Source organism: Bidens hawaiensis, unplaced genomic scaffold (genome assembly GCF_021521415.1).
Source record: "Bidens hawaiensis isolate Kalapana, Puna unplaced genomic scaffold, B.hawaiensis_p1.1 tig00006555_1, whole genome shotgun sequence".
Taxonomy (NCBI): Eukaryota; Viridiplantae; Streptophyta; class Magnoliopsida; order Asterales; family Asteraceae; genus Bidens; species Bidens hawaiensis.
Window position 1 is genome coordinate 941,142 of NW_027491442.1, and position 27,436 is coordinate 968,577.

The 27,436-nt window shown below is 33.6% G+C and overlaps 2 protein-coding genes and 1 pseudogene across 4 annotated transcripts in view; all 3 read right to left on the bottom strand.

Annotated features, from left to right (window-relative positions):
* The window catches only part of LOC143632927 (NADPH HC-toxin reductase 1-like), a 42,327-nt gene that overhangs the window by 4,512 nt on the left and 10,379 nt on the right, over window positions 1–27,436 (bottom strand). For both annotated transcript variants that reach the window (XM_077101334.1, XM_077101333.1), the window contains exons 2-4: window positions 2,118–2,214; window positions 910–1,076; window positions 617–829 (exon numbers count right to left, since the gene is read on the bottom strand). In XM_077101334.1, the coding sequence (XP_076957449.1) occupies window positions 617–829; window positions 910–1,076; window positions 2,118–2,214 (477 nt within the window). The remainder of the gene's footprint in view (window positions 1–616; window positions 830–909; window positions 1,077–2,117; window positions 2,215–27,436) is intronic.
* Window positions 8,901–18,692, bottom strand: LOC143632925 (NADPH HC-toxin reductase 1-like; annotated as a pseudogene). Its single transcript, XR_013153599.1, has 5 exons — window positions 18,569–18,692; window positions 11,218–11,387; window positions 10,142–10,354; window positions 9,149–9,515; window positions 8,901–9,053 (listed from the first exon to the last, which is right to left on the bottom strand). The product of XR_013153599.1 is annotated as an NADPH HC-toxin reductase 1-like (transcript).
* On the bottom strand, window positions 24,546–25,729 carry LOC143632926 (F-box/kelch-repeat protein At3g06240-like). Its single transcript, XM_077101332.1, has one exon. It carries the CDS (start codon window positions 25,727–25,729, stop codon window positions 24,572–24,574), a length of 1,158 nt encoding a protein of 385 aa, XP_076957447.1. The 3' UTR covers window positions 24,546–24,571.

The following is a 27,436-nucleotide window of genomic DNA, read 5'->3' on the forward strand; positions in this document are numbered from 1 at the left end:
ATGAAGAGCATAGAGTGGACTACTGAACTAGCTAGAAAGCTAATTAAAGGTTAAAAGTAATAACCAAAACATTTTATGTGATTTTCTATGGTTAAAATGGTTAAAATAAATTCAAGGTGGAATTAAGTATAGGAACCTAAAATAATCTAGTACTGCATTAGTTGTGTTATTTTAAGTATTCTTTATTCTTTATTATTTATTGTTAGGATTTAAATTAGGATAGATGAAAATAAATGGTGTAGTAATTTTTCTATAGTTTTGTTGTGTTTCGAGCCATGCTAGCTTCTCGGTAGAAGGGTAGTTGGTTGCTTTAATGAAATTTGCGGTTCAAAAAAAAGTTAAGTTATTTTTTAACTTTTTTTACCATTGGTAATTGTTATTATATGTTAACTTTTTGTTTAATTGTTTCCTCTTCACTTTTACCACTTTTAATTTGTTTACCAATATTTAGTGTGACTTTATTCATCATTTGTAATTTTTTACCTACTCATTTTGATCCGGCCCGTTTTAACCTGTACCATATTGACACATTTTGCGCGCCCCTGCCAAAAGTTTCTGTATCGAAACTTTGAATTAAACTCTTAAGTAAATATAATTTGATGAAATTAGATAAAACCTTAAAGAAATCATTTGAGTAAGGGATATTGAGATGAAGGGGTGTCCAACAACTCTCATCAATAGTGACCCGATAACCACTCCCGTCATCTTTTAAAGGCGAAGCTGCAACAACAGAAGCAGTGTAGATGAGCCGTTTCACTGCCCCCGAGTGTATGCAAGCATCAATGTTCGTTTTCACTGCATCAATTGTTGCCTCAATGGTATTATCGTACTGCATGTAAGTATATCTAATGATCAGAAAAGAAATATAACTTTTTTTTATCACTTGTTGTAAATTCAAGAAAGTATGACCTTAGAGCCAGTAGTGTGTTGTAAGGGGGCTGCAACATGAAAAACAAAGACACAGCCTTGTATCGCTTTTTCGAACTCTTCAGGCTTGTAAATATCAGCTTCAAACAAATGAAGCCTTTCTTCTGCAAATGGAAAACTTTTCAAAAGTCCCACCTTTGATTCATCGCCTGCCACGAAAATTATATAAACTGAGTAAGAGGGTATCCTTGTTACTTGCTAGCATTAATTGTATGATCAAGTTTAATACGAAGTTTCGAGCCGTTTATGTATTTAGTTAATACTTAATAGTAAAATTTTAGGGCGCGTTCGTTTCACAGAATTTGTAAGAATTCAAAGAAATTGGAATTAAAATCCCATGACATGGCGTGTTCGTTTCATTGAAATTGGAATCTTAATTCCATTTTGGTGTGTTCGGCGCAAAGAATTGAAATTGGAATTCAATTCCTTCAAATTTCTTTAAATAAAGAAATTTAAAATCTTTCCAAAATGTGGAGGAATTCAAATAAATTCATTGGAATCTTTTCTCGAGATTTTTTTTTTGAAAGAGGACAACGAATAAACATTTTAGTTTTATTATTCTTTTTGTTTTTGAGTTATGAATTTTTTATTGTTATTTTTGAATATTTTTAGGGGTTTTTGATATTAATAGAAACCTCTAAAAAAAGTTCCAAAAAAAAATCGTAACGCAAAATATAAATTAAAAACAAAAAATCTAAAAAACATGTTTCCGCCTTTATATTCGTAAAAAAACGATACCAATTCATTTGTGGTGATAGATTACAATTCATTTGTCAAACAAACACATCAAGAATGAAATTGGATTTCAATTCCTTCAATTCCAATTCCAATTTCTATATTAGAATGTTTATATTCCAAATCCAATTATAAATCCTATACAAATTCTAATTCCAATTCCATTTAATTCTGTGAAACGAACACGCCTTTATTAGGAGATATTTTCTAAGCCAAGGGGCAAGGGCCTGGCATATATGTGCTAAAGTTAGCTGGTTAAATAACCACCATGTAGTTATATAACCGCTATTATGTACGTTGTGTTTATATACGATGTCAATGTAAACAGATTATAATTAAGAGTGTGCGTGTCTTCTTCGATCAACACAAATTTGTTTAGGGTTTCATCCCTCGTCTTTCAACTGATGTACCTACATAAATAAAAATATGCAAAGAAATTAACAAAGGTTACATACCAAGGTTTCTTAGAGTAGCATGGACAATATAACCATGTTGTAGAAGGGAGTGAACCAGGGCTGAACCGATGTAACCTGCACCTCCAGTTACACAAACCTTGCACTTGCCCTTACTCTCCATAATATATATTTTCAGATTCAAAAGACAAACCCTTATCACTTTCTTCTTTGCCCTTTCTTTTATTGCCTCAACTACTGTACTTCTAGACATGTGCACCACATATGTATATATTGATATTAAGATATATTGTCCTGCCGTGTACAACTTAATTAAATTCAAGAATACCTTATCTGCATGCCAGCATGTGCACCACATATGTATATTGATGTTAACATATTAGACCACATGTTAGTAGTTCATAGTACCGTATAGGGACTTATATTGTAATCTGGTGGTAAATACAAACTAGCTCGTCACTTTATATATATAACCCTACGTCATTGACATTCTAATATGACAACAATATTTGAGGGTCATGTTAGGGTAGATTGGCAGGACTATATATATCTAGATATTATATATACATTACTAGAAATGAAAAACAGATCCCATTGGTGCATTTTCTTAAAGAAAAATAGTGAACATACTAATGTTCTCTTTACAAATTTCAATTCTTAACATGAATTTAATAAATGAAAATCTTCGCAGCTATACTAAAATTTATTTTGTTATTATTTAGTTCAACTTTTGTAACCAACTATCTTTTATTCTTGTTCGTAATTATTATTTATGTTGTATTCAATGAAGATATAATCAAGCGTTTCTTTAAACAAACACATGATCTCCTATCTTCACGGTGAACCATAATTGTGTTGTCGTGTTGAACACGAAAAGAACCAACTAGAGACAAACATAACCTGATAGCAGCAGAAAGAAATAAAAATAAGAAATCAAAATGGTCTATGGCTGGGAAGAACAGACCAGCAGAGGTGGGATTTTTTATTAAATCAATTACGCGCAGATGAATTAATTCAAGTCGGAATCATCCCAAATCTCGACTGGAATTTTGAAAAAGGTCTGTGAAATGACTAACGTTCTTAATTGCCTTGATATGTTTAACGATAAAAATATTCGTCAAATAGTTAAAGTTGAATGTGAAAGATAAAACCCATAATATAGCTAAATGAAGATCACATATTAAGAATATGTTTGTTAATTACTCCATTATCTTTGAATATCATGGGTCCTCGTAGAAGGATGCAATCAAATGAGCCGTAACGAGTCCAAACAAACTATATGAATGTATTAAAAGTTGGAAAGAATAAGTTGTAATATGAAGGCATATGTTCGTAGACTTAAATGTTAACATGAAATGATTTTTGACTTCAGGAAGCCAGCGGGTTGGTGGAAGAAGTCAAAATTCAATCAATCCTACGGACGAATGCGAGTTTACCTTTTCACAAGTACGAAAGTATATGCATGAACAATGTGTAGTGTGATATAGTTTCAACTATATTTACTACTCGATTTAGATGTAAATATATGTTGAACTGAATCTTACTTTGGAATGGTGTCTAAAAGTATGGTAGTGTTAGTAAACGAATATCTATAAAGGATGTTTAATGTCACATAGATGGTAAACACTAAACCAAGTGTGGTTATGTTGAATTGAGGAAATTACTAGTTGAGGGTCATTATATGGAGTTATAGGGAGGATCACAACTCGATCATAAGTTGAAGGTTAATGATGATTCTATAAGTGACCGTACGTGTTTGAAGTATTTGATTTGGTAAAGCTTGAACATGTTTATAAAGTGATCAATATGTTGTTTATGTTATACTTTGAGTTGCCTTTGTTAATAATACAAAAGCACGACAGTCGTTGCTAGCCTCGTTCAGTGAAAACAGAAGGGACAATTTTCAAACGAGCCAATGAAAGCCCAAACGAACAAATGTAGACCGCAATTTGTAAAATAAAACTAAAATGAGGGAATCACCTCCTTAATCATCCCACGAGTCCCAGAATGCCCCGTTTAGTGAAAAACAAAAGCCTAACAGTCGCTGCCATCCTCGTTCAATGAAAACAGAAGCAACAGTTTTCAAACGAATAAATGAAAGCCCAAACGAACAAATGGAGACCGCTACGAGTAAAACAAGACTAGAACGAGGGAATCACATCCTTAACCACCCATCAAGTCTCTAATGAACCCATTCAGTTAATACAAAATCCCGGCAGTCCCTACTAGCCTTATTTAGTGAAAACATAAGCGACGGTTTTCAAACGAACAAATGAAATCCAAACGAACAAATGGAGACCACAATGGGTAAAAAAAAGACTATAATTAGGGAATCACATCCTTAATCATCCCACGAGTCCCTAAATGTTTCGTTCAATGAAATCCAAAAGCCCAACAGTCGCTACTAGCCTCGTTCAGCGAAAACAGAAGCGACAATTTTCAAACGAACCAATGAAAGCCTAAACGAACAAATGGAGACCGCAACGAGTAAAATAAGACTAGAACGATGAGATCACCTCCTTAATCATCCCACGAGTCCCTAAATGTCCCGTTAAGTGAAAAACAAAGCCTAACAATCGCTCCTAGCCTCGTTCAGTGAAAATAGAAGCAATAGTTTTCAAACGAACAAATGAAATTCCAAACCAACAAATGGTGACCGCAATGAGTAAATTAAGACTAGAATGAGGGAATCACGTCCTTAACCACCCTTTGAGTCTCTAATGACCCCGTTCAGTTAATACAAAAGACCGACAGTCGCTGATAGCCTTGTTCAGTGAAAACAGAATCGACGGTTTTCAAACGAACAAATGAAATCATCAGCGAACAAATGAAGACTGTTATGAGTAAAAGAAGATTAGAATGAGGGAATCACATCCTTAACCATCCCTCGAATCTCTAATGACCCCATTCAATTAATACAAAAGCCCAACAGTCGCTGCTAGCCTCGTTCAGTGAATACAGAAGCAACGATTTTCAAACGAACAAATGAAATATCAAAAGAACAAATAGAGACCGCAACGAGTAAAATAAGACTGGATTGAGGGAATCACCTCCTTAATCATCCCATGAGTCAATGAATACCTTCACTTGAAATAGACGTCTTGTTTTTACACCTTAATACCATTAAGCTACAAACCCTTTGGTATTTATATGAAATAGTTGTGTGATCGTATCACTCTATTTTGGATTATTGGATATTGGAGATGGTTGTGATTCCTCTAGATAGGAATACATATTCTAGTTATCGAGTTATTGTCAGTTACACTTGATCATTTGCACCAATTTTCCAAGTATAAGATAATAGTTATGATTTAAAGTGTTTGTAGTTAATTAAAATATTGCTAATCGTGTCCGCTGCTTAACTATATTGATATGGACAACATTGATAATATATTAATTAACTAGATTTTATCCTCCGTATTATGAGGGTTGTTTTACATTATTCGTTTTTAATATTTATATATGTATATTTGGATTTTAATTTTATTTATTGTAAGAAAGTTAATAATTAATATATTTGAGGTTTGATGATGAAATGATTTCACAAATAAATGATATGTTATAATCCGGTTTAAAAGCTATCTTGGTTTGGTGATACCCGTTACCCGTTTATTTCTTTATTATAAAATTGTTTCTTATTTATAAATAATATCTTTTTTTAAAATAAAATAGGATATTAATTTTTAGTATATTCCTATTTTATAGGATTTTCATATCAAATATTTGATTAGATTATTTTTTTAATATAATGAGATGTTATAACCCGTTTAAGAGCTATTTGGGTTTGGTGAGACATTTACCCGTGAATTCGGGTCATTTACAAATAAAGTAATCTGATGAATTGAGAGAATGGTTGTTTTACATTTTTCGTTTTTTAATATTTATTTTTTGAATTTTAATTTTCTTTATTGTAAGAAAGTTAATAATATACTTAGGGTTTGATGATGAAAGGGTTTTATAAATAAATGATATGTTATAATCCGTTTAAAAGCTATCTGGATTTGGTGACCCATGACCCGCTTATGTTTTTTACTATAAAATTGTTTATTAATTATAAATAATATCTTTTTCTTTTTAAATTGGATATTAAATTTTAGTATATTCCTATTTTGTAGGATTTTCATATCAAATAATTTGTAAGATTAACTTTTAATTTAATGAGATGTTATAACCCGTTTAAGAGCTATCTGGTTTTGATAAGACCCATACCCATGAATTTGGGTTAAATCAATGAGATGCCTCCATTTAAAAATTAAGAAATCCGGTGGCTTCTATAAAAGGAGGGAGCGACCACATCACGACACATAGGATTTTTGGGTTTTCGTTTATATATATTATAGATCTTTACTTAACTTTGTCAATACATAAGTGGACACGATTCGATCAATACATTAATGCGTGTGTATATGAATTATGAAATTAGTTTCTATATTTGTCAACTAGGATATAGCCCGTGTGATACACGGGTGGTTAAAAAGTTAAATTTAATAATATACATAATAGCATTTCTTGTGAATCTATACCGATTAAGAAACAGATTAGGTTAATATCAATTCATCATAGTTGAGTTGGTAAGTTTACAAGCATTTTAAAAGCAAGGCGGTAAGTTTGATTTCCACCAACAACATATTTTTATTTTACAACTTATGAAATGGAAAATGTAAAAATGAAAACTTGTGCGTAAGTTATAATTTTGGAAATTATTGAGTTGTAATCCTATGTGGATAGCTAAGTTAAAGGCCATATAAAAACTATGTATTAATTTAACATAATAGTTAGATACATCATTCGTTAAATAGGAATATTAGTGGCTAACAAAAATAAAATGGCCATTACATGAGTTTGGTCCGTGTATTTATTAAATTTTACCAACGCATGTGCATTTGGTTGACGATATGTGAATGGAAAGTTACACATGAGAGGATATTTCGTGTGCAATATGGTTATTGGTACCGCTTGATAGAATAAAGCGAAATACTACGCAAAGTGTTATGCAACTATGGTATACCGTAAATTGACCGTAGATATAATAAATTACTAACATAGACATAGATGTATGTCACATCGATGAATAACTTGTTTCGTGCTTTTATCCTTCTCTTTTACAAAAGTATATATCACATTTGGTCTCATACCCTTTGTACATCCATTACTTTTAACATGTCACGTTTCTTTGCGTTTATATTCTATAACTATTTAGGATTTTTCGTGGTCAAACTAACCAACTAACATTACACCTTTTATTATAAGTTCAAACTTCTAACAATATATTAAATTAGTGTTTAACATAATTTTTTAACACGTCTAACTTGTATTCAAAAAATAAGTAATTGGTTGTGTCACTTGTCACACCCAAAATTCTTTTTCTCACTTCTATTATTTCACACTTCGTATTTATACTAATAAAACAAAATATATTAAATTAAATATAGTAAGTTATGTCAAATATTTCTTTTCATATATATTTAATTATAGTTACTAAGTTATACATAATTTCAAGAGTATCTTTTCACAACATCATTTTCTTTATTTTGAAATCATCATTGCCAACTATTTAATATTTCATTTATATAATGATCTAACACACAAATTTACTTAACCTGGTATAATATATTCGGTTTTAAACTGGCTAAACATGTATGTGATTAAGTTCAGGTAATTCCACAAGAATCGGATAAATAAGGGTTTCAAAGATTCAACCTTTTACCTTTTAAGGCAGTAATTACATCTCTTTTTTTGCATTTACTAGTTGCATATCTCATATATGAATTTAACATATAAATCCTAGAGCAATTATACTTTCATTTAATAATATAGTAAAGTGTAACTTCGAAAGTTTATCAACCATTTAAACTGATACAAATAATATTGACATTCACAAATTACATGTAGTGAACAATTCAGTGATTCCCATATATATGGTTCCAATCAATAGTATGCCCTTTATTTTTATTTTTCTTAGTAATTGAGAAATTTGTGATGAATCATATATGAAATACCAATCATATATGAAATACCAATCAGTAGTATGGTTCCAATCAGTAGTATGCCCTAAAAAATTTCAGATTAATCGCGAATCTGATGTATATCTATCTATAAACTAGTAAAAAGGTCAACGGTTTGAAAAATGGTCGGACCCTTGAAACCCTTTTACCCTTTAATGTGAAATTAAATACCCTTAACCCGACCCTTTATGTATTTGAGTCTAATTAAGGATTTTACGAATCTAGTAAATCTTGCTCACCCTTAGTCATGCACCTTTAATCTAAACCCATTGAATACAAACTTTTGGAAGCATCATGTGTTGTTAGCAAGTGTTAAAACTAAAATGGGTTGTATGGAGACTCAACGACATTGTTTTAGGGTGTGTTATGTTTTGTAAAGGGGAAAGTGTGATGGCACGTTTACGTGTTTAATATTTTGAAAAGGTTGGGACTATATTCCGTGTGAAAAATAAAATAAAAATTCCGGTCTAATATTTTGGGTGTTACACTTAAACACTGGAACGAAGCGCCAAGCAGTGCGCGCGCACTATTGATCACTGTGAATGGATCGAAAGACACGTGAAAGCTTGAGACTGTTATGGACTCTAATATCACATTGTTGACGTTTATAGTAAACAAGAATGTAAAGAACTCAAATATAGAATGATTTGTTGTATTATTGAGGATAAGCAAAACATTTAAATAGGAAATAACAAAAGACACGCCAATTATAAAACTGAATAATACAAATGAAGTAATGATTTATTCTTGAATAGACATCTTTATTCTGAGATAAATTCCAACAATTTCATTACTTTTTCTCTTAATGGCTGCCATATGAATTACTTCTAACAATTTCCAGATATATCATGATCCCTTAGCGCATCCAAGACAATCATCTAGGATCTTTTTGGTACTACATTTGTAAGCAAAACCTTTATCTTCAAGCTTCTTCGATCCCCATTCGATTTCTCTCCCATGTTCTTCAAGATACCTAAAACAAGAAGACCATGATAAATTAGCATATTAACTTGTATCAAGTCATATATTTTTATTCTAAAGTGTTTACGTCGTTATTTCAAAACTTACTCCTGGTTAAGTTGTGGGTAGGTTTTCTGATAATACTTTGCAATTTCTGCGCTTGTTACATACGAGCTAGCACATAAGAATCTTCCATTTATGAATGGCGTCTCTGCACAAAAGATGTGTGCTCGACAAACATCATCGATATGAATGATCGGAATTTTCCCTAGCAATTCTTCTAGGTACCATAGTTTTTGATATTGCGTGGCATTGTCGGAAATTTGTGATATTAACGCCAGCACACTGGTTGAGGGGTATGGTAAATGTCCTCCACCATCCCGCAACCTAATGTCACTACCTCTAAATCATTCGCTTTGTCTTCCCCAATTCTTAATATTTCTTGCTCAGTTTTTGTTTTCGCGATTGTGTAGTCCTAAAAATAACCACACACAAGAAAAATCAAAATAGTTGAAATAAAACACTAATAATGAAATATAATCCAATTTGTTAATCCGTATTTAGGGCCTACTAGATCTCTTTATTCCGTGATTAGTTATAATGGGTTAAGATTTTATTATTTATGTATTAAAGTAGTCAAAACTAATTGTAACGAGCCGGTTGTTAAACCAAAGCCCATGTTTATTTAGTGACGACGAGTAAGTTACCACTTATGATCGTGTCATTTTACTCTTCCTTTCACCGATTCATTCCCTATAAAACGATGTCAAAATTATGTGGATAATGGTGTCTTGTTTTCGGGTTTTTGTTTGAACTTAAATATATATATATATAGTATCAACTTTGTATTTTTTTTATTGGTATTCAAATTCAATATTGTGTTTGATTTGTTATACCAATTAGATCACAACTATCAAAACACACCGCTAGAAAAGGGGAAAATTTTCTACAAAAAAATTATGATGGAAATAAAGCATAGGAATTTCCTACACATTTTCGACACAATTTCAACGCGACCAAAAACCCTATTTTAGCTACACTATATGGAAACGACCAAGTTTTCTAGTAGTGACGCGTGTGAAAAAGTTTGATAAATTTAACCTTAAAGAACCCATCTGCGTATTGGACATCAAGATGAAGTGGTGTCCAGCAGCTCTCATTCATGTTGTTCTTGTAACCGCTCCCGTCATCCTTTAAAGGTGAAGCTGCAACAACGGAAGCAGTGTAGATAAGGCGCTTCACTGTCCCTGAGTGTATGCAAAGATCCGCGATCTTCTTCATTGCATCTATTGTCACCTCAATGATATTGTTGGACTACAAAAATGCAACATAATATTATCATTATCAAACCCACAAAATCAAACCAGATTTAACTTCTAAGTTTGAGATGTTGGCCCAGACTTGATGATCTTTGATAATGAATTGATAAAGATAATATGATAAACAAGATGATATGAATAACACACTTTGATTCAAACTCTAACTTGGATTGAATGAAATAAACGTTCTGATGTTGCCCCTATTTATAGATCACAAAAAGGTGTGATTCTAGGGTTGTAACCTTTCAAGCTTCGTACATATACTGACACCTGTATAACTTCCATCTTGACACTTCTAGACCCTAGACTTTACATTATACTTAAAACATATACTAAACATAGTTTCGACTATTTACAACACGACCACTATACTTCTGATGATTCGTGATTAACACTACATGAGAATCTTGATTATTGGTTCACTACAATAATCAATTAATTCTGCACTTTTTATGGCATATTTATTAGCTAAATTGCATACTTGTAAATATTACATAAATTGATTATGTCAGGTTTATCACAAAATTTGAAGAAATGGTAGATTTGTCTGAGAGAATGCCATCGATTCAAAATCGAAGGACGCCAATTTGGTTTTGAACAAGCTTGCTTTTATTAGTAAGGTATTTTAGGGCTGTTTGGTAGCCTCTTAATGGTCATTAAGAGGCTACCTCTTAATGGTTTATAACCTCTTAATCAAATTAAGAGGTCGTAGTTCATATAAATTTAACGGATTTGTTAACGTAAGCTAGTTTCAATAGAAAACGTATTGTTGCGTTCGAATGAACCGTGAAGATTAGATATGTAAAAGATATCTTTCTATAATCTTTAAAATATGTAAATTCAAGAATGCCACATCACCTTATAGCTGCCACTATTGTGAAACAAGGGGTATGCCACATGGAAAACAAAAACACAGCCTTGTATAGCTTTCTCAAGCTCTTCTGGTTTGCAAATATCAGCTTCAAACAAATGAAGTCTTTCTTCTGCGTATGGAAAGCTTTTTAAAAGGCCCACCTTTGATTCATCACCTGCCATACAAATAATATATATACATATATATATATATATATATACCTGCCATACAAATAATATATATACATATATATATATATATTCCTTAATCACTCGATCAATATAGATGGTTAACGCAGACCCAGTGGCCAACACAAGAAATTTTTTTACAGGAGTCAGAAATTTTTTCAGTTGACTATTTTGTATGCTCACATGGACCGGTCGGGATTTTTACACTATATAGTACTAAAAAAATTCACATGTGACGCCGACCCGTACCACAAGGGTAGGTCTGCCCCTCAGCACACTATTATTTATCTTGGATTAGGGTTTTTAAAGAAGTAAATTACTTGGTCAATTATCTATATATGTGTGTGTGTATATATATATATAGTAAAAGAGAAGCTTGGTGCCACAACTTGGATTCTTATTTAGGATTTGTTTTTGTAGGTCTTCTTGATGGATCTCACAACTTGACTCGGATCAATCCGTGTTGTTGGTTAGCGGAAATCACCAACGACACTCGGATCTCGGATCTTAGTTTTGTTATTCTAAAAGAGAGAAAAGATGAAGAGGGAGAGAGAGAGAGAAAGAGTTTATTTCCAAAAGTTTTCTTTGAGTTGTGTTGAGTTCTTTTCAAGAGTTGTGGAGAAATGGTAAAGTGTCCCTTTTATAGGGTCTCCATTTCTCCAATACATACAAATAAACGTATAAAATAAACGTACCGAGTACGTACTACACCGACTAAAAGCAAACTAAAACGACATATACAATCCTAAAAACAATATATAATATTGGCCCTACAATCTCCCTCTAGGATTGAGTATGTCGAGGACCCTTCATCAAGTTCTTTGCTTCGTCTTTATTTCTTGAAACTTAGTACTTGTCTTGATCCAGGATCTTGAACCAGATTGGATTTTGGACAAATCTTTATTTTCAGGTCTTGTAGACTTGAATCTTATTTTCTGGGAAGAATCGGCAACAGCAAATTTTAGAAACATCAGATGCGGGAGGCTCGACATCTAATTTTCTTTTGTTGACTTTCTTGAGCCGACTGGTTTCATTCCTTGTCTTCGGATGCAATCAATTCATTTTTAGCTTCAACCACCAACTTTCACGTTCTCATTTTCTTTTCGCTTCAGCATCTGCAACTCCAAGCAGATTTGATCTTGATCTACCTGTCCATGTATAGCTGCACAAAACTTAGAACGAATAAGATTCGTTCATAGACCCTCTCGAGGGTTAAAGAAGAATTCGTTCACAGGTCCTCCCAATTTCAGTCCCTTAATTTGTAAGTGATTTGTTTAAGTCTCAGGTTTTCAACAAACTTTGCATGAACGACCTTAACAACAAAACTCATGATTTTGAATAAAACAAGGTTTAATAAAATATGTACAAACATAATAAAAACTTTAAATCTTTTTGACATTTTCATATACTTTAAAATAGCGAAAATATATACATAATATTTTGAAGTTGAAACATAAAATAAAACAAAAGAAAATAAAAATAAAATATAGGAATAAAGATGAAATTAATGTTATATATAAAAAAAATATTTACTTAAATGTTTACCAAGCTATTTTTGTGAGAAAGATCACAACAAGGAATCACATTATCTGTTTACGTTCTAGATCACACTTCTATTTGGACATTATTATGCCAAGAACCTAAAGTCGATTATAGATATAATTTGTCCACTTTAAACTTAACAAGTATTTTGATGTCAACATGTACGTTAAGGTACAATTAGGCACGTTGCTTATGTGGTCCCCACTTAGTCAGACATGTTACTGATTCCATCATACCTCGAGCTTACTTTGTGTTAACAAATCACCTCAACTTGACTTAAACATTTCTTAGTTGATCATAGTAATCTTATTAACATACTTGACACTTTGTACATTATTTTGTGTACACTTGACTCGATCTAGAAAAATTAAAATAAAGCAAAAGATTCAAGGTCTTAACAATCAGATCTTGTATAACTACAAACAGAGAAAGTCCAAGGCTTGAATCAAAATAAATAAATAAATAAAGCAGAAGTTAAAATTCCTAGAACTGATTTTTTTTCTAACTCTTTTTCTTGGTTTTTCCTTTTTCTTTTCTGTTTTCTTTTTATTTTCTTTTCTTTTTCTTGACTTTTCTTTTTCTTTTCTTTTCTTTTCTTGACTCTTTTTCTGACTCAAGGAAAATTAAAATTGACACTTGATTACATAAGACAACTGTGATCAGGTAAAGAGAGGCTTGGGTATGACATGTTTAATTACATTTCATCCTTCATTGATATGACTTTACCGGAATCATGCAACCACTTCTTAAACGTGTAACCACTAGTACCGGCAAGAATTTAGGTTTATATCACTATGACGCTTACTCATTTGTCCAGCCTATCTACACATCAAGCAATGATCTTGTTGGCTTTTGATCTACTCTTTTCATGTGCTAGAATCGTTAGATATAATTTCTTATCATTTTTCAATGGTTGGATCAATTTCTCAAAATTTCTTTTTGAAAATTTTAATTATCTGACTCCCTCTAAGCAAAAGTTCCCTCTAAACGAGACAATTCCTTTTAGATTTTCTTAAAAGTAATATAAAATTTTTTTGGTAAATCAAATGATTTGTTTTTGCTTTTCTTAAGATGATTTGAAAATCTTTTTGGTGAGTTAAACTTAACTCATTTTCTCCCTCTAAAATTGTGACATATTTGAAAAATATTTACAATTTTATATACAAAAAGATAGATAGGTTGTTTTAATCAAAATTGATCATGCCGATCGATTTGACCAGAAATTCAAACCGGGCATGATCGATGGCTTTAGTGAAAAGGTCAGCAAAGTTGTTGTCAGATAGACTATCTTAAACATGCATTATCACATTGTATAACAAAGTTGAAGAGATTCAAACCGAGATCCAACAGCTGATGCTGGATCCATCACTTGAGAGAAGCAGTTGGATGAGGTTGGTTTGAGAAACGCTCGAAAAGTTGTTGTTGAACCATTTAAACAAGGCTTCCCTTCCATGAAGTTTGTCCTCCCAATGTCGCTTATGAAAGACTCGAATCTGCCATCGAATGGTTTATAGCATCAAATAGCTAGGGTTCGTCTCCCATCATATGCCGAGTGCAATCACTATCTAAGTACCACTATTGATAGTCCTCCTTGATTGACCCTGCATGCACTAAGCGTTCAAATAGACATGGGTTCCCGGGATACTTTTGTCCCGGGAAGGTCAACCGTAAATCGACCAAACTTGATTTTATTTCCTGAAAACCATTTATTTCTTGTTGGAGCCTCACTTGATGAAGAGCAGTCCTTAGGAATCCAAGCAAAAACTTGTTCCTTGGTTTGGGCAATTTTGGACTTTTGTTTTCTTGCTTTTACAACTGTTTTTGGTGAATCCTTAGATGTTGCAGTCTTAGGATCCTTTTTGATTTTATCCTTTTTGGTTTTCCAAAAAGGTTTCTTCTTGTGTTTTACTTTATTTACTTTGGATCTCACATCCATTTCACTGGGCTCACTATCAACTTGATCAGTCCTTGAATCAGGGCTACTAAAAGCTCCTTTTGGGGACTGACTAAGCCGCCTTTGAATATCAAGCTGTTGCTTGAACCAGTGCTTACAATGTCTTGCAAGGTGAGAAGAGTGACCACACACAAAACAACACTTTCTCCTGGAGTGCCAAAGAACTCTTCTGAACTATAATGTGATTGGTGTGGTGGGAAAGGTGATCCTTGGAAAGAAACATGATTATAAAACACATTTGTGTAAGATGGATCAACAAAATTTTGTTGATAATGACCATAGTAGTTGTTGTCACAGAAGTTGTATGGCTGAGGATTTCTAAATTGATTGGTTGTTTGAGAAAGTGATCGTTTATTTGGTGGAACATATTTACACGAAGTACTTGTCTTTTCATTTTCAGAAACTTTGCTTTTACTTGAATTATCCTCAGTCTCACAACTTGATGATGAACAACTTGATATGTTCACCTCAACAGGCCTACTTTTTCGTTGACACATTTTTCAACAAAATTTTCGTCACAAACGGTTTCATAATCTGAGTCAGAAGAAGAACATTCATTTTCATTGCAAACGTTTGTACAACTATCATCACTTGAATTTTCACAAAATACATAATTTGACCCTGACTTTAAACTTCCCAATATGGATTCACAAACTTTATTACAAACTGGATTGTTAATTGTTTTGGTTAGATCCACACAAGACTCAAAACGTGTTTCTAACCCTTCATTAAGCTCACAACCCATGTTAACCGTCCCACATTCACCACCATTTACATCACCTGCTACACAAGACACATTGATGTCAGATTTATCAAATGATGGGACTGGAGCAGCAGTTTGAGAGGCAGCAGGAACAAATTTCACAGGCTTTGGTATTCTACCAACCCCGTATTCCATTTCCTCGTCTGGAAAAATATTATATCTAAAGTGGGGCAAGCTAGTGTAATTATCATTCATCGGTAGAGTTACCGCTGAATAATCATATCCTAGCTCCGCTTTAACTTTGGTACTTCTCTGGGCTCCAATAAGATCATTCAATTTCTCAGATGATGCTTCAAATCTTTCAACTTTCTTTTCCTTTTCCCTTTTGTCAAAAACATCAAGTTTCAAATTCTCAATTTCCTCTTTTAGTTCAGAAATTATGTTTTTATAATAGATAACATCATGCTCCTTTATAAAAATCTTAAGTTTAAGATTTGCCACATCATCATGGTGATTTTTAATCTTTTCAACGTAGATTTTGTCAGCTTTTACATATTCAACATTTAACTGACGAAGTTTTGCATTTTCTTTCAAAACTTCGTCTTGATGATATCTATAATATGTGACTTTGTTGATGCATGATTGAGAACAAAGATTGTGATTTACCTCATCAGCTGGTGATGTGTCGGGAATGATAGGACATGCATGACTGCTTTTACCGGCAACACTTGTCCCAACTTTATTACTTGTCTCAACTTTATTTTCTTTGGACTGATTGTTCATTTGGAGCTTATCTTCCATTATTTCAAAAGACTTGATGGTAAGCTAACTCTGAGAGTGTCATGGTATACAGGTTTGTGGTTCTTTTGATGGTAACCACATTGATGTTCTATGTGTAAAGTAGTGAATTCAACAACTTCATGTTGATCTCAAACAAACCATTGATGATACCGACACTACTCATTTTGGAGACGAGTGACTCAAATCTATTGATGAGAAAGGCAACCGATTCTCCTTTAATATGTATAAACATGTCGAATTCTCCTTTTAATATTTTCTTTCGGCTTTCTTCCATATCCAGATTTCCTCCAAGTTTAGGTTCGTAAGACATGATTTTTTTTAACTCGATATAATTTTTTTTCTTTTTTTTTTGTAGAGAAAGAGAAAAAAAATTTAAGTGTTTCCTTTTTTTGCTATAGTACCGAGTTGCTACAGTGCATGCGAAATCCTTTTTTTGCATGAGTTGCTACAGTCATGCGATTTTTTTTTTTTTTTGCTACAGTGCATTCGAAATCCTTTTTTCGCATGAGTTGCTACAGTGCCGAGTTGCTACAGTTATGCGAAATCTTTTTGCTACAATACCCCCCGCGATGCGACTGCTACAGTACCCCCGAGATTGCTACAGTACCTGACGCGAATTTTTTATTTTTTATTTATTTTTTTTTTTTTGAGAATATAGCACCTAAACTTCCAAAGAGTCAAAAAGAATTTAGTCTAAAAATCAATAAATCGGCCTAGATCTGAGTTTTTAAGCCGAATCTGAGCTCGGACACTAAAACTTAAAACACTAAAAACTTAGATTTGGTGATTCTCATGTATTTCCAAGGTGTAAGGGACTCCAAAAATGGTGAGTAACACGAAATTAACCTCAAATCCAACAAAAACTAAGATCAAAATCCAAAAAGTTTGACCCGAAAACCACAAAAAGTCGAGCCGAAAGCTCTAATACCAATTGTAGGTCCTCTTGATGGATCTCATAACTTGACTCGGATCAATCCATGTTGTTGGTTAGCGGAAATCACCAACGACACTCGGATCTCGGATCTTAGTTTTGTTATTATAAAAGAGAGAAAAGATGAAGAGAGAGAGATAGAGAGAAAGAGTTTATTTCCAAAAGTTTTCTTTGAATTGTGTTGAGTTCTTTTCAAGAGTTGTGGAGAAATGGTAAAGTGTCCCTTTATAGGGTCCCCATTTCTCCAATACATACAAATAAACGTACCGGGTACGTACTACACCGACTAAAAGCAAACGAAAACAACATATACAATCCTAAAAACAATATATAATATTGGCCCTACAGTTTTTTAAGCTAATAAACATGAGTGTTTGGTGGTGAGTTGGTTGGTTGGTTTGTTTGTGTTAAGTTCCAAGTAGCGCAAGTTCGAGTGTGTTTCCTTGCTTAAAAAATAATTGATGTCTTTAGTGGCCTTAACACTAGTTTATTTCTTTGGTGGCCTCAACAATTATGAAAACTAATAACTTTTTTTTTTCTCTTTCGTATATGTTGGTTTTTAAACTTATGTTCATTTCTTTGATGTCGTCAGAATTATAAAAACTAATCAAATTCGCGTATTAACGCCGGGGACTGATAATGTTGGGGTTTTTCCAATGCTATTTTTGTTGTTTTATGTTGTTTTAGTTCTGGTATCGTGAACATAATCGAAACCGACCGAATTCGTGTGGAGTTACTTCCTTAACGCCCAGGCTTTACCAATACCAAGTTTTACTGACTGATACCACCCCGTTGGTCCACCTCAATGTTTATGTATATTTTGTTTTAATTGCGTTACCGTAACAAACGTAAATGATACTAGCCGAATTTGCTTCGATTCGCCACCATAGCGCTCAGGTTTTACCAAAACCTGAGTTTCAACGCTTAGGTTTTACCGACCGAATAAACATCGTGACGTATACTTTGTTTTTTTTTATTTTTTATGTTAAGTATATTTTATTTTTAGGCTTAGTTTCGGTGCCGTAAAGAACGTAGCGAATACCGACCGAATTTGCGATAAATTGCTACTTGCCCTAGTTTACCCGACTAAATTCACCGCCCAACGCGCAGGTAAATAACTAGTTAATATTATTTATCAGGGAACCAAATAAACTACACACTTTAAAGTTACACCCACCTTAGTATAAACTAATTAACACAAAAGTATGAAGATAATGATAAGAATTAATGTACGTGCCCAGGCTTCTTAGAGTAGCGTGGACAATGTAACCATGTTGTAGAAGTGAGTGACCCAGGGCTGAACCGATGTAGCCAGCACCTCCGGTCACACAAACCTTGCAACTGCATTTACTCTGATCCATTTTCTCAAGTTGAGTTCTTGAACCGAGTCTTAATAATTTATAGAGGGCTTGCAAGTGCCGTGTACGCCTATTCAAGAAAACTTAATTTATATTTAATCAAAAACATTTATCTAAGTATGTGGAATATACATATGGTCATGGGCAATATATTAAATATATGATATAAAACATATGATATGTTGAGTTATCTCTAATGATTTACATGAAAGTCAAGAAAAATACTCAAAATTTTTCCCCGTATATTTTTCATTCAAACTTCTTGTCTTTTTTTCCAATAAATCACAAATCAATACTATTGATAACGTTATGCATGCTTGACTAAAAATAGACGCCAATTTGGAAGCATTTGTCAAAAAGTAAGTGGCATGAGCAAGGGCCATATAATATAACACTAATGATCAATCGCGCGGATGATCTCGAGAAAGTTATGAATCTTGGGGTGTTTTGAATTCCTTATTTTACCTCCTTATAACTTTTATTTGTTAAAAATTAATAAGTCAAAATATTCTAACTTATTAATGTATCCTCTCACAACATAATTAGCAATTTAAACAACTTATTGACTTTTTAAAAAGTTAATAATATATAAGTTCGTGAAAATAAATAATTTCAAACACCCCTAAATGAGTTGAGCAAGTTTGAGTTTGGCTAAACCCGGGATTGACTGTTTTAGTTTAAAAGAATTTAAGTTTGGCTCGTTTTAAACTCTATTCTAAAAAGCTCTAGTTTGATTCGCTAAACAATTTTCAAACTTGCCATCGGCACATAAATAAATATTATAGTTATGACTTTGTTAAAAAATAAATATTATTTGGTTATTTTTTTATAACTTCGTATATAGTAAAGTTATTATGTGCTTATTACAATAATTAGTAATTAGCCTAGTTTAGACTCACCAGTTTAGCTAAGCTCGGTATATGGCTCAAATTTGTTTATTAAATAACCTTTAATATACACTCCAGATATAGCTCGGGCTCGTATAAACTCAACTTAATTAGTGTTTTTAGCGAGTTTGTATCGAGTAGCCAGAAACAACTCAACATTTTTTCTAACAAAAATACATCAAATGTAAATATGTTTGAAGAGTTATAAGATATCTTTGATACAACCTCAAATCCAAAGTCATTAAAGTTAAGTACAGTTTTCTATCATACAAAATTGCTAAAATAATGATTTCAATTCAATAGGTATCTATTGCGTGACCGGGTTTTTAAATTTTTGTCATTTTTTGTCCATCTAACTAACTTTGCTAAATTTTTCTATTCGCATACAAGGGTATTTCAGTCGTTTTGTTTTAAATACAAACATAGTATCCCTACAAAAAGCTATACTATTGGATTGAAATTGTTACTTTAATCGAACGACATGCATGAGATTTGTATTTACTCAAATTGTTGTCTTATTAAATTGTTAACTATTGTCTTATTAAACTATTGAATCAAAATATCATGTTTTGTGGATGTGTGGCTAATGTATATATGGACTTGGCTCGTGTGACTTGAATTATTATGTTAATGATGTTAACAAATCCAATAATATTTTTAAATATATTTATAGTATTTTGAACTGATTTTCAAAATAATAATAATAATATAATAGAAATAACAAAATAAACAATTTAGCAAATCGCAAGAGAAAAAACCGTCGCCAGTCAACTCATTAGCCATCCATAAGGACTATGCCAACTTTTGTCTACCTTTACAATTTGTGACATCTATATATGTTTTGAGACTTTTCGAATTATTGACAAGATTGTCAAAGCAAACAGATGGTGATTTGATAGTTCTAAAAGTCGAACTTGGGTTTCACACATATGAGGTTCCTATCAAATACGGGAAATTGATCGTAAGTGTAACAAACACTGAATATGACATTTATTATCTCAAACCAAGAACGTTTTCCTCAAATCTCAATATGAACTCAAGACTGAAGAACGTATACAAATAACATCAATAAAAAAGAACTCAGATCATCATCGAGATGACTAGATACGATAACTTGTTCAAAAATATGGACAAAAGACAAACAACTAAAACTAAACGAAGCTCCAATGAGAGCAATGATAGAGAACGGAACGAGATTGATAAACCCTGAAACCATTCTCTCAAAACCATATACAGAACCCAGGCCTATGTATAGGTGCACACAGAAACCGGTTAACCGGTTTCTAACCGGTTCGTACCCGAAATTGTAATCGATTACTAAACGGTTACTAACCGATCCTAACCGGTTACTAACCGATCCTAACCGCCGGTTAGTTGCCGGTTTATATTATTGATTTCAAACCGGTTAACCGATTTTTTTATTATTATTTTATTAAAAAACAGTTTTTTTCCGGTTATTAACCTGTTCGGTCAAACCGGTTAGTACCCGACCCGAAAAACCGGTCTAACCGGTTAATTCCTGCCAAAAAAACCGGTTAGCATATTAATCGGTTAATGGTTAACCGGTTAACTGATTTGTGCACCTCTATGCCTATGTGAGAAAAACTTAAGCCCACAAACTGCCAATCAGCTACAAACCATCAAGTCAATCAACAACTAGACCATCTCCAAGCCCGCTTGTCAATTAACCAAGTCCAACCCTCATTAACTAAAACTTGCAATACTTTTGATTTAGACATATTTCAACATTAAACGATTTAGTTTCGCCATATAAAAAGGGCTAGCAGAGCACCTTGTTGCCCGTTTGATTTTTGTGTCAATGTAAACACTATCTTTTAATGTTGAAGCTAGAAAAATATATGAACCAAAAAAGAAAAAAAAAATTAGGGTTTGAAAACTTTGGATTATACCAATTGAGCTTAAACATATTTATGAAGTATTAAAATACTTTTGATTAGACATATTTCAATAATATATGTATACTTATGTCTACCTTTGATTTAGGTGTACTATGGCATTTGGTTGGGTTTGAAAAGTTTCGAATCTAATCGTCCAAACAAATAGATGGGTTCGCGTCTTACTATTTTTAAATTGAACTTCGGTTTCACACAGATGAGATTTCTATCATATGTTCCCAACTTGATCGTAAGTTCTTTTGAAAGTCAAATTTCTTTGTTGTTCATGAGACTCGAACCCAAGACCTTTTAAGTGTTTAAGAGATGTCTTTACTACTGGGCTACCAACCCCAGGACATATACATAGCTTGGTGAGTTTTGAATTCTCATTTTCGATGAGAACAACATATTCGAAGTCTGTTTTGTAATATTGCAAGGCTTTAGGATCCTCCCACGCCACTAGAGATCCTCACACACCATTTTTTTTCCTATACGGCTCGTATAGGGCTATACAGTCGTATAGCACCTGAATCGTGTCAGTTTGTGTTAGATGCTTGTCGGTCATTGTTTGTAATGCCTCGTATACGGGGCCGTACAGTTTTTTGGACACAATTTTAAATATTAATACGTTGATATCTTACATTTTAATGTATTAAGTACATAACATACTTGGCTAAATATGATATTTTAGAATTGAAAAAATTGTCTATTAACATTTACATAACATACTCGGCTAAATAATTTGTAGTTGTACCCCGAGAACATTCGGTTAAGATTATATTATGTTACACTTTATAATAGTTTATACACAATAATTAATTAATGATTAAGCAAACAAGAAAACATTTGACCAAAACATACTGACAAACTTTTTTTTTTTTAATAAACATATGGTTTACATGCATAAACCATATGTTTACATACATATGGTTTACATACATAAAAATAAAAGTGCACCTCAAAATACATCATGTTCCAAACACATGGTCAGAATACATAAAAGTAAACAGTTCACCTTAAAATACGTCAGCTTAATCTTATCAACCATCATAAAAATCTTTCATGTTTTATGCTTAGGGACCTGAAAATCTATCTATACGGGTCATATAGCAATATACGGCTCGTATAGTCGTTTTTCGGCAGCGCTTAACAGTGGTCAAAGGTGGACTGACTTTTTCTGCAGAAGTTTTCTATACGGTAGCCCTATACGACCGTATAGGTTTTATGGCATGTCAGGGAGCAATATGAGCCATTAAACACATATACGGCTCGTATATGTCTATACGGTTGTTTAGGCTGCAAAAAGCTATTATTTTGTCCCCTGTAAGTCATGTTATACGGCTGTATAGTCCTATACGAGTCGTATAGACATGTCCAGTCAACATGGGGTGGTGTATGAGGATCACTTATTTTTTGAGTTCTAATTTGGTCTGTTTGAATGTTTATAACGTGAATTTGAAAAATTGTGTCTGGATTACTCTTATATGGAAAAAATGTTAGTCATATGTTCATGTCAAAATGCAAATTTCCAATCCTATTTAAACTTGTATTCTTCAGCTTAAGAGTCAAAACCATTTATCACTATTTTTCAACTATATTGGTTTTACTGATTTGTTGCCTTCACCAGAATCTTTTTAGTAAAGACAAAGCGTCATTAATTTTCGCTTTAGAATACTGATTAAGATTTATGAATTTGATTTTCTTGTTCCTATCTTCTTGGAAAGCCAGGTGACTAAACAAGGATGTTTTTAGCATAAATTGACAATTTTTAAAAGGTATATTGGTTTTTATTAATCTCAACTATTGTCTTTTGGTTACTGCCGGTCCCAACTAATGAATTGGATACTGACAGTCTCAACTTTTAACGTATTTGTTACTAATGGTCCGCGACTAACATAGTCTTAACGGCGTTAGTTTCAGGTCGTCGGAAAAACGTTTTTTTGCCGGAAAAGTCAAATTTGTTGCCGGAAAACACCACATAAACACCACAACCACCACCAATTGACTCACCGCCAACCAACTACCACAACTTGAGCACCATCAATCAATTCCGCCGATGGTTCAAGGGTTCCGGCGACCTCAATACTTGGTGCTTTTACTAGAAAAAGGTTCCTAAAGGTCTGATACAAAGTTCCCAAGATGTTTGGGACGAAAATGTTGAGTTTTTGGGGGAAAATTTGAGTTTTCCGGCCAAAAACGTTTTTCCGGCAACCGAAAACTAACGACGTTAGGATTCTGTTAGTCGCGGACCGTTAGGAACAAATACGTTAAAGGTTGGGACCGTCAGCAGCCAATTCGTTAGTTGGGATCGGTAGTGACCAAAAGACGATAGTTGGGCTTAATAAAAACCAATATACCTTTTTAAAACAATATGTTTGGACTTTATCAAAAACTCATTCTGACCCAAACCAAAAATGATATTTTTTAAAACAATCAGTTTTGACAAGAACTCATCATGACCCATATGTGTTTGGACCCACACATTTTTATCAAAAACTCATTCTAACCCAAACCAAAAATAATATTTTTTAAAACAACCTGTTTTGACAAGAACTCATCATACCCAGATCCGTTCTGACCCATTATTCTGCTAAACCCGAACCGGCCCACATGTTCTCTAGGTATATCAAACATTACAATGACATCATTGAGACAGCACTTTGTGCAGTAATGAAGAGTGCAGATTCACCATACTTTTAAGGGTTGTAAAATCACCATGGAGGAAGTTTATTAAAAACCGCAACCGAATTGCTTATTAGAGTTGTTTATCTGCTTATTGTGTTTTAATACCACAATAACTTGTTTTAAGGATACTCGCCGCCTAATAACACTCGCCGCCTAATAACTTTACAGCATTTGTGTTTTTACCATTAGTCTCATTTCTAAAATAACCACATAATGACATAATTATTTACAACTAGACCATATCAAACATCTGCAATAGTAAATGTGACTAGAAGTCTAGAACCAAAACATATAACCCATTATTCTTTAGCAATATATGTATCTAATCACACAATTGAATCACTATGTAACACATACCAAAAAACATGAACTCAACGCGCATAATTAAACCAAAAAAGTCACTAAATTCTTGCCCTTAACCATGAAGCATAGCTAGACTAGCGGTATACCTAATAGCACGGAAAGAACGAGGCAAACCTACTGTCTCGAGATTCTTCACCTCATTCTTGATCGCATCCAACAACATAAGCCTTCCATCCTCCATCGCAATCAAAACCTCCCGATCATTTTTCATCAACAACGGTGGAATCAACAAAGGCTGCGAAACCACAAAAACTTTCTTCCAAGATTCCACCACCCCGTAATCGCCCATCACCCAAACATCCCATTTTTCAACATTAACCTCAACGTAACGAGCACACAACGACAATGACAACGACTCACCCTCCTCCCCAAACGAATCTATAGTCACTTGATTATAACTCGGGACAATACTAATACTCTCCGGTAAACCAAAAACTCGAAACCGCTCATTTTCCAAATCAAACGCCATTACATATCTACACGCACCCGCACCCGCTCCCTCGTCTTTAAACCCCAACCAATTAACAAAACCATTCACAAACACACTACTAGACCAACCCTTATTCAAATAACAAGGCGCACTCGCACCCACACTGTTCTTTTTCTCCCACGAATTACTCCGAACCGAATAAACCGACACATAATTCTTCCTCTTAAAATCCTCCAAATCATAACCAATCTCCACAACCTTAAACTCGCAACTCCTCGAAACAAACCCGAACCCGAAAACGAAATGCGAAAACTGATCACTAACATCATGAGGGTCACCAACAATCCTAAACTTTTGAATACAAGGGTTCCATAGAATAACCATCCCAACATTAGAATAATAATTAGTATCAAACAAACATATCAAACCCTTGTCGGATCCCACAATCTGAAGGTACCCATGAAGGGTTTTGTAGGGTGGTTGAAGATGTATTGTTTGTGGGGGTTTGAGGGAGTAGAAGTGGGTGAGGTAGTCAGTGGACTCGTAGTAGATTAATATGCGGTGGTTTTCGGTGATGGTGGTGGTGAGGTGGAGGTGGGTGAAGGATGGGTTGGAGATCAAGGGTGGAGATGAAGTGGAGACTGGTAGGAAGTGGGTTAAGGATTTGGTGGGAAGACGAGAGAGGATGTTGAAGAGGATGTCTTGTGGGAGGTTGAAGATTGTTGGAGACATTGATTGGGTGGTGGGGTAGGGTTTGGGGTTGTACTTTGGATGTTTCATGTGTGTTTGTGTTTGTGTTTGGAGTTTGGAAGGCATGTTTTGAGGTGGTTTAAGTACGATGAGAGGGGTGTTTGTGTGACTCGGGATCCCTTTGGTGTCGAGTGGGATGGTCGGGAACACCGTCTTATGACTGGCGGTACTGATTAGACCTATCTCAACGGTCTTTGTTTATTTCGCTGTACTTCGCTATGATTTTTGTATCCCAACTAGTTCTTCTGTCCGGTGTGTTGTGTCGGGACAGCTGACAAAACTCCAGCGTTGATACCCGGGCGTTGCGATGATGAGTCAACGCGAATTCAGTCAATCTGTTACGTTCGTTAAGGTATAAACATCGTTGGTAAAGTTTGATCGTTAAAGCCTAAAAAATTAATTCGTCATATTAACATATAAAATACAAAATATTTAAAGGATGTTTATTTGGTATGCAAACATGGGCAGTGGAAATACAAGCGTTGTCAGCCTCGGTCATTGTTAATTCAAGAAAAATTCGGTCGATTTTGATTACGCTCGTTACAGCACTAGAGCTAAAAAAAAAGGAAAAAATATATATACATATGAAGGTGGACCCAAGTCTATCTCTTTCTATTTCTTTTATATATATGGAAACTAGGGCTATAAACGAACCGAACGAACACGAACAAGGCCTTGTTCATGTTCGTTCGTTAAGTAAATAACGTGTTCACGAACGGTTCACGAACACTTACCGAACGAGATTTTATGTTCGTGTTCGTTTATTAAGGAAATTAATGTGTACACAAACGGTTCACGAACACAAATAAAATCGGCAGAGCCTAGAGATTGAGACCGATGTATTCAATGTGAATAATGAAAGCCCGTAAACAAATCGAATGGACACGAACAAGGGCATGTTCGTGTTCGTTCATTTAACTTTAAAAGAACACGGACACTTAATCGAACAAATATTTATGTTCATGTTCGTTTATTTAAAAATGGACATTTGTGTTCGTTTGTTTAAAATCTAAACTAACATAACTGAATAAAGATAATCGAACATGTATGAACAAACATGTATGAACAAACATGAATGAACACAAATATAAACGAACTTAAATGAAAACACTTAAATGAACACAAATTAACAAATATAAAACCTTTAAGCAGATGACATATCCAGATAATATTTAATTATTTTCTATTAATATTAATACATAAATAAACAGACATAAACGAACATTCATGAACATAAATGAACGAACGGAACATGTGTTCATGTTCGTTCGTTTAATTAAACGAACACAAATTTTTTGTTCATGTTCGTTCGTTTATTAAATAAACGAACATAAATGAACTTCCCGCCGAACGGTTCACGATAGTCACCGAACGTTCGGTTCGTTTACAGGCCTAATGGAAAGTTTCAAAATCATCCTATGATAATTCAGAAATTGCAATAGAAAAGAAAAATGGAGGTTTGTGATGATTTTGAAATCTTTTCTACTAGGTAATCTAGTATCCTTATGCATGAAGATAATCAATTCGATCATTGTGGTCGGACTCTATTATGGATTTCTGACCACTTCTCCATAGGACCCTCCTATCTCTTTCTTCTCCGAGCTCACGTTATGGAAGAAGGAGAAGAAGGAGCCGAGAAGAGGGTATCAGCAACTCGCTTTATTACGGGACCAATGGGGGGGGAGGTAAACTTGCACGTTGGTAAAAACCCTTGCATTGTTAGTCACATGTGTTGAA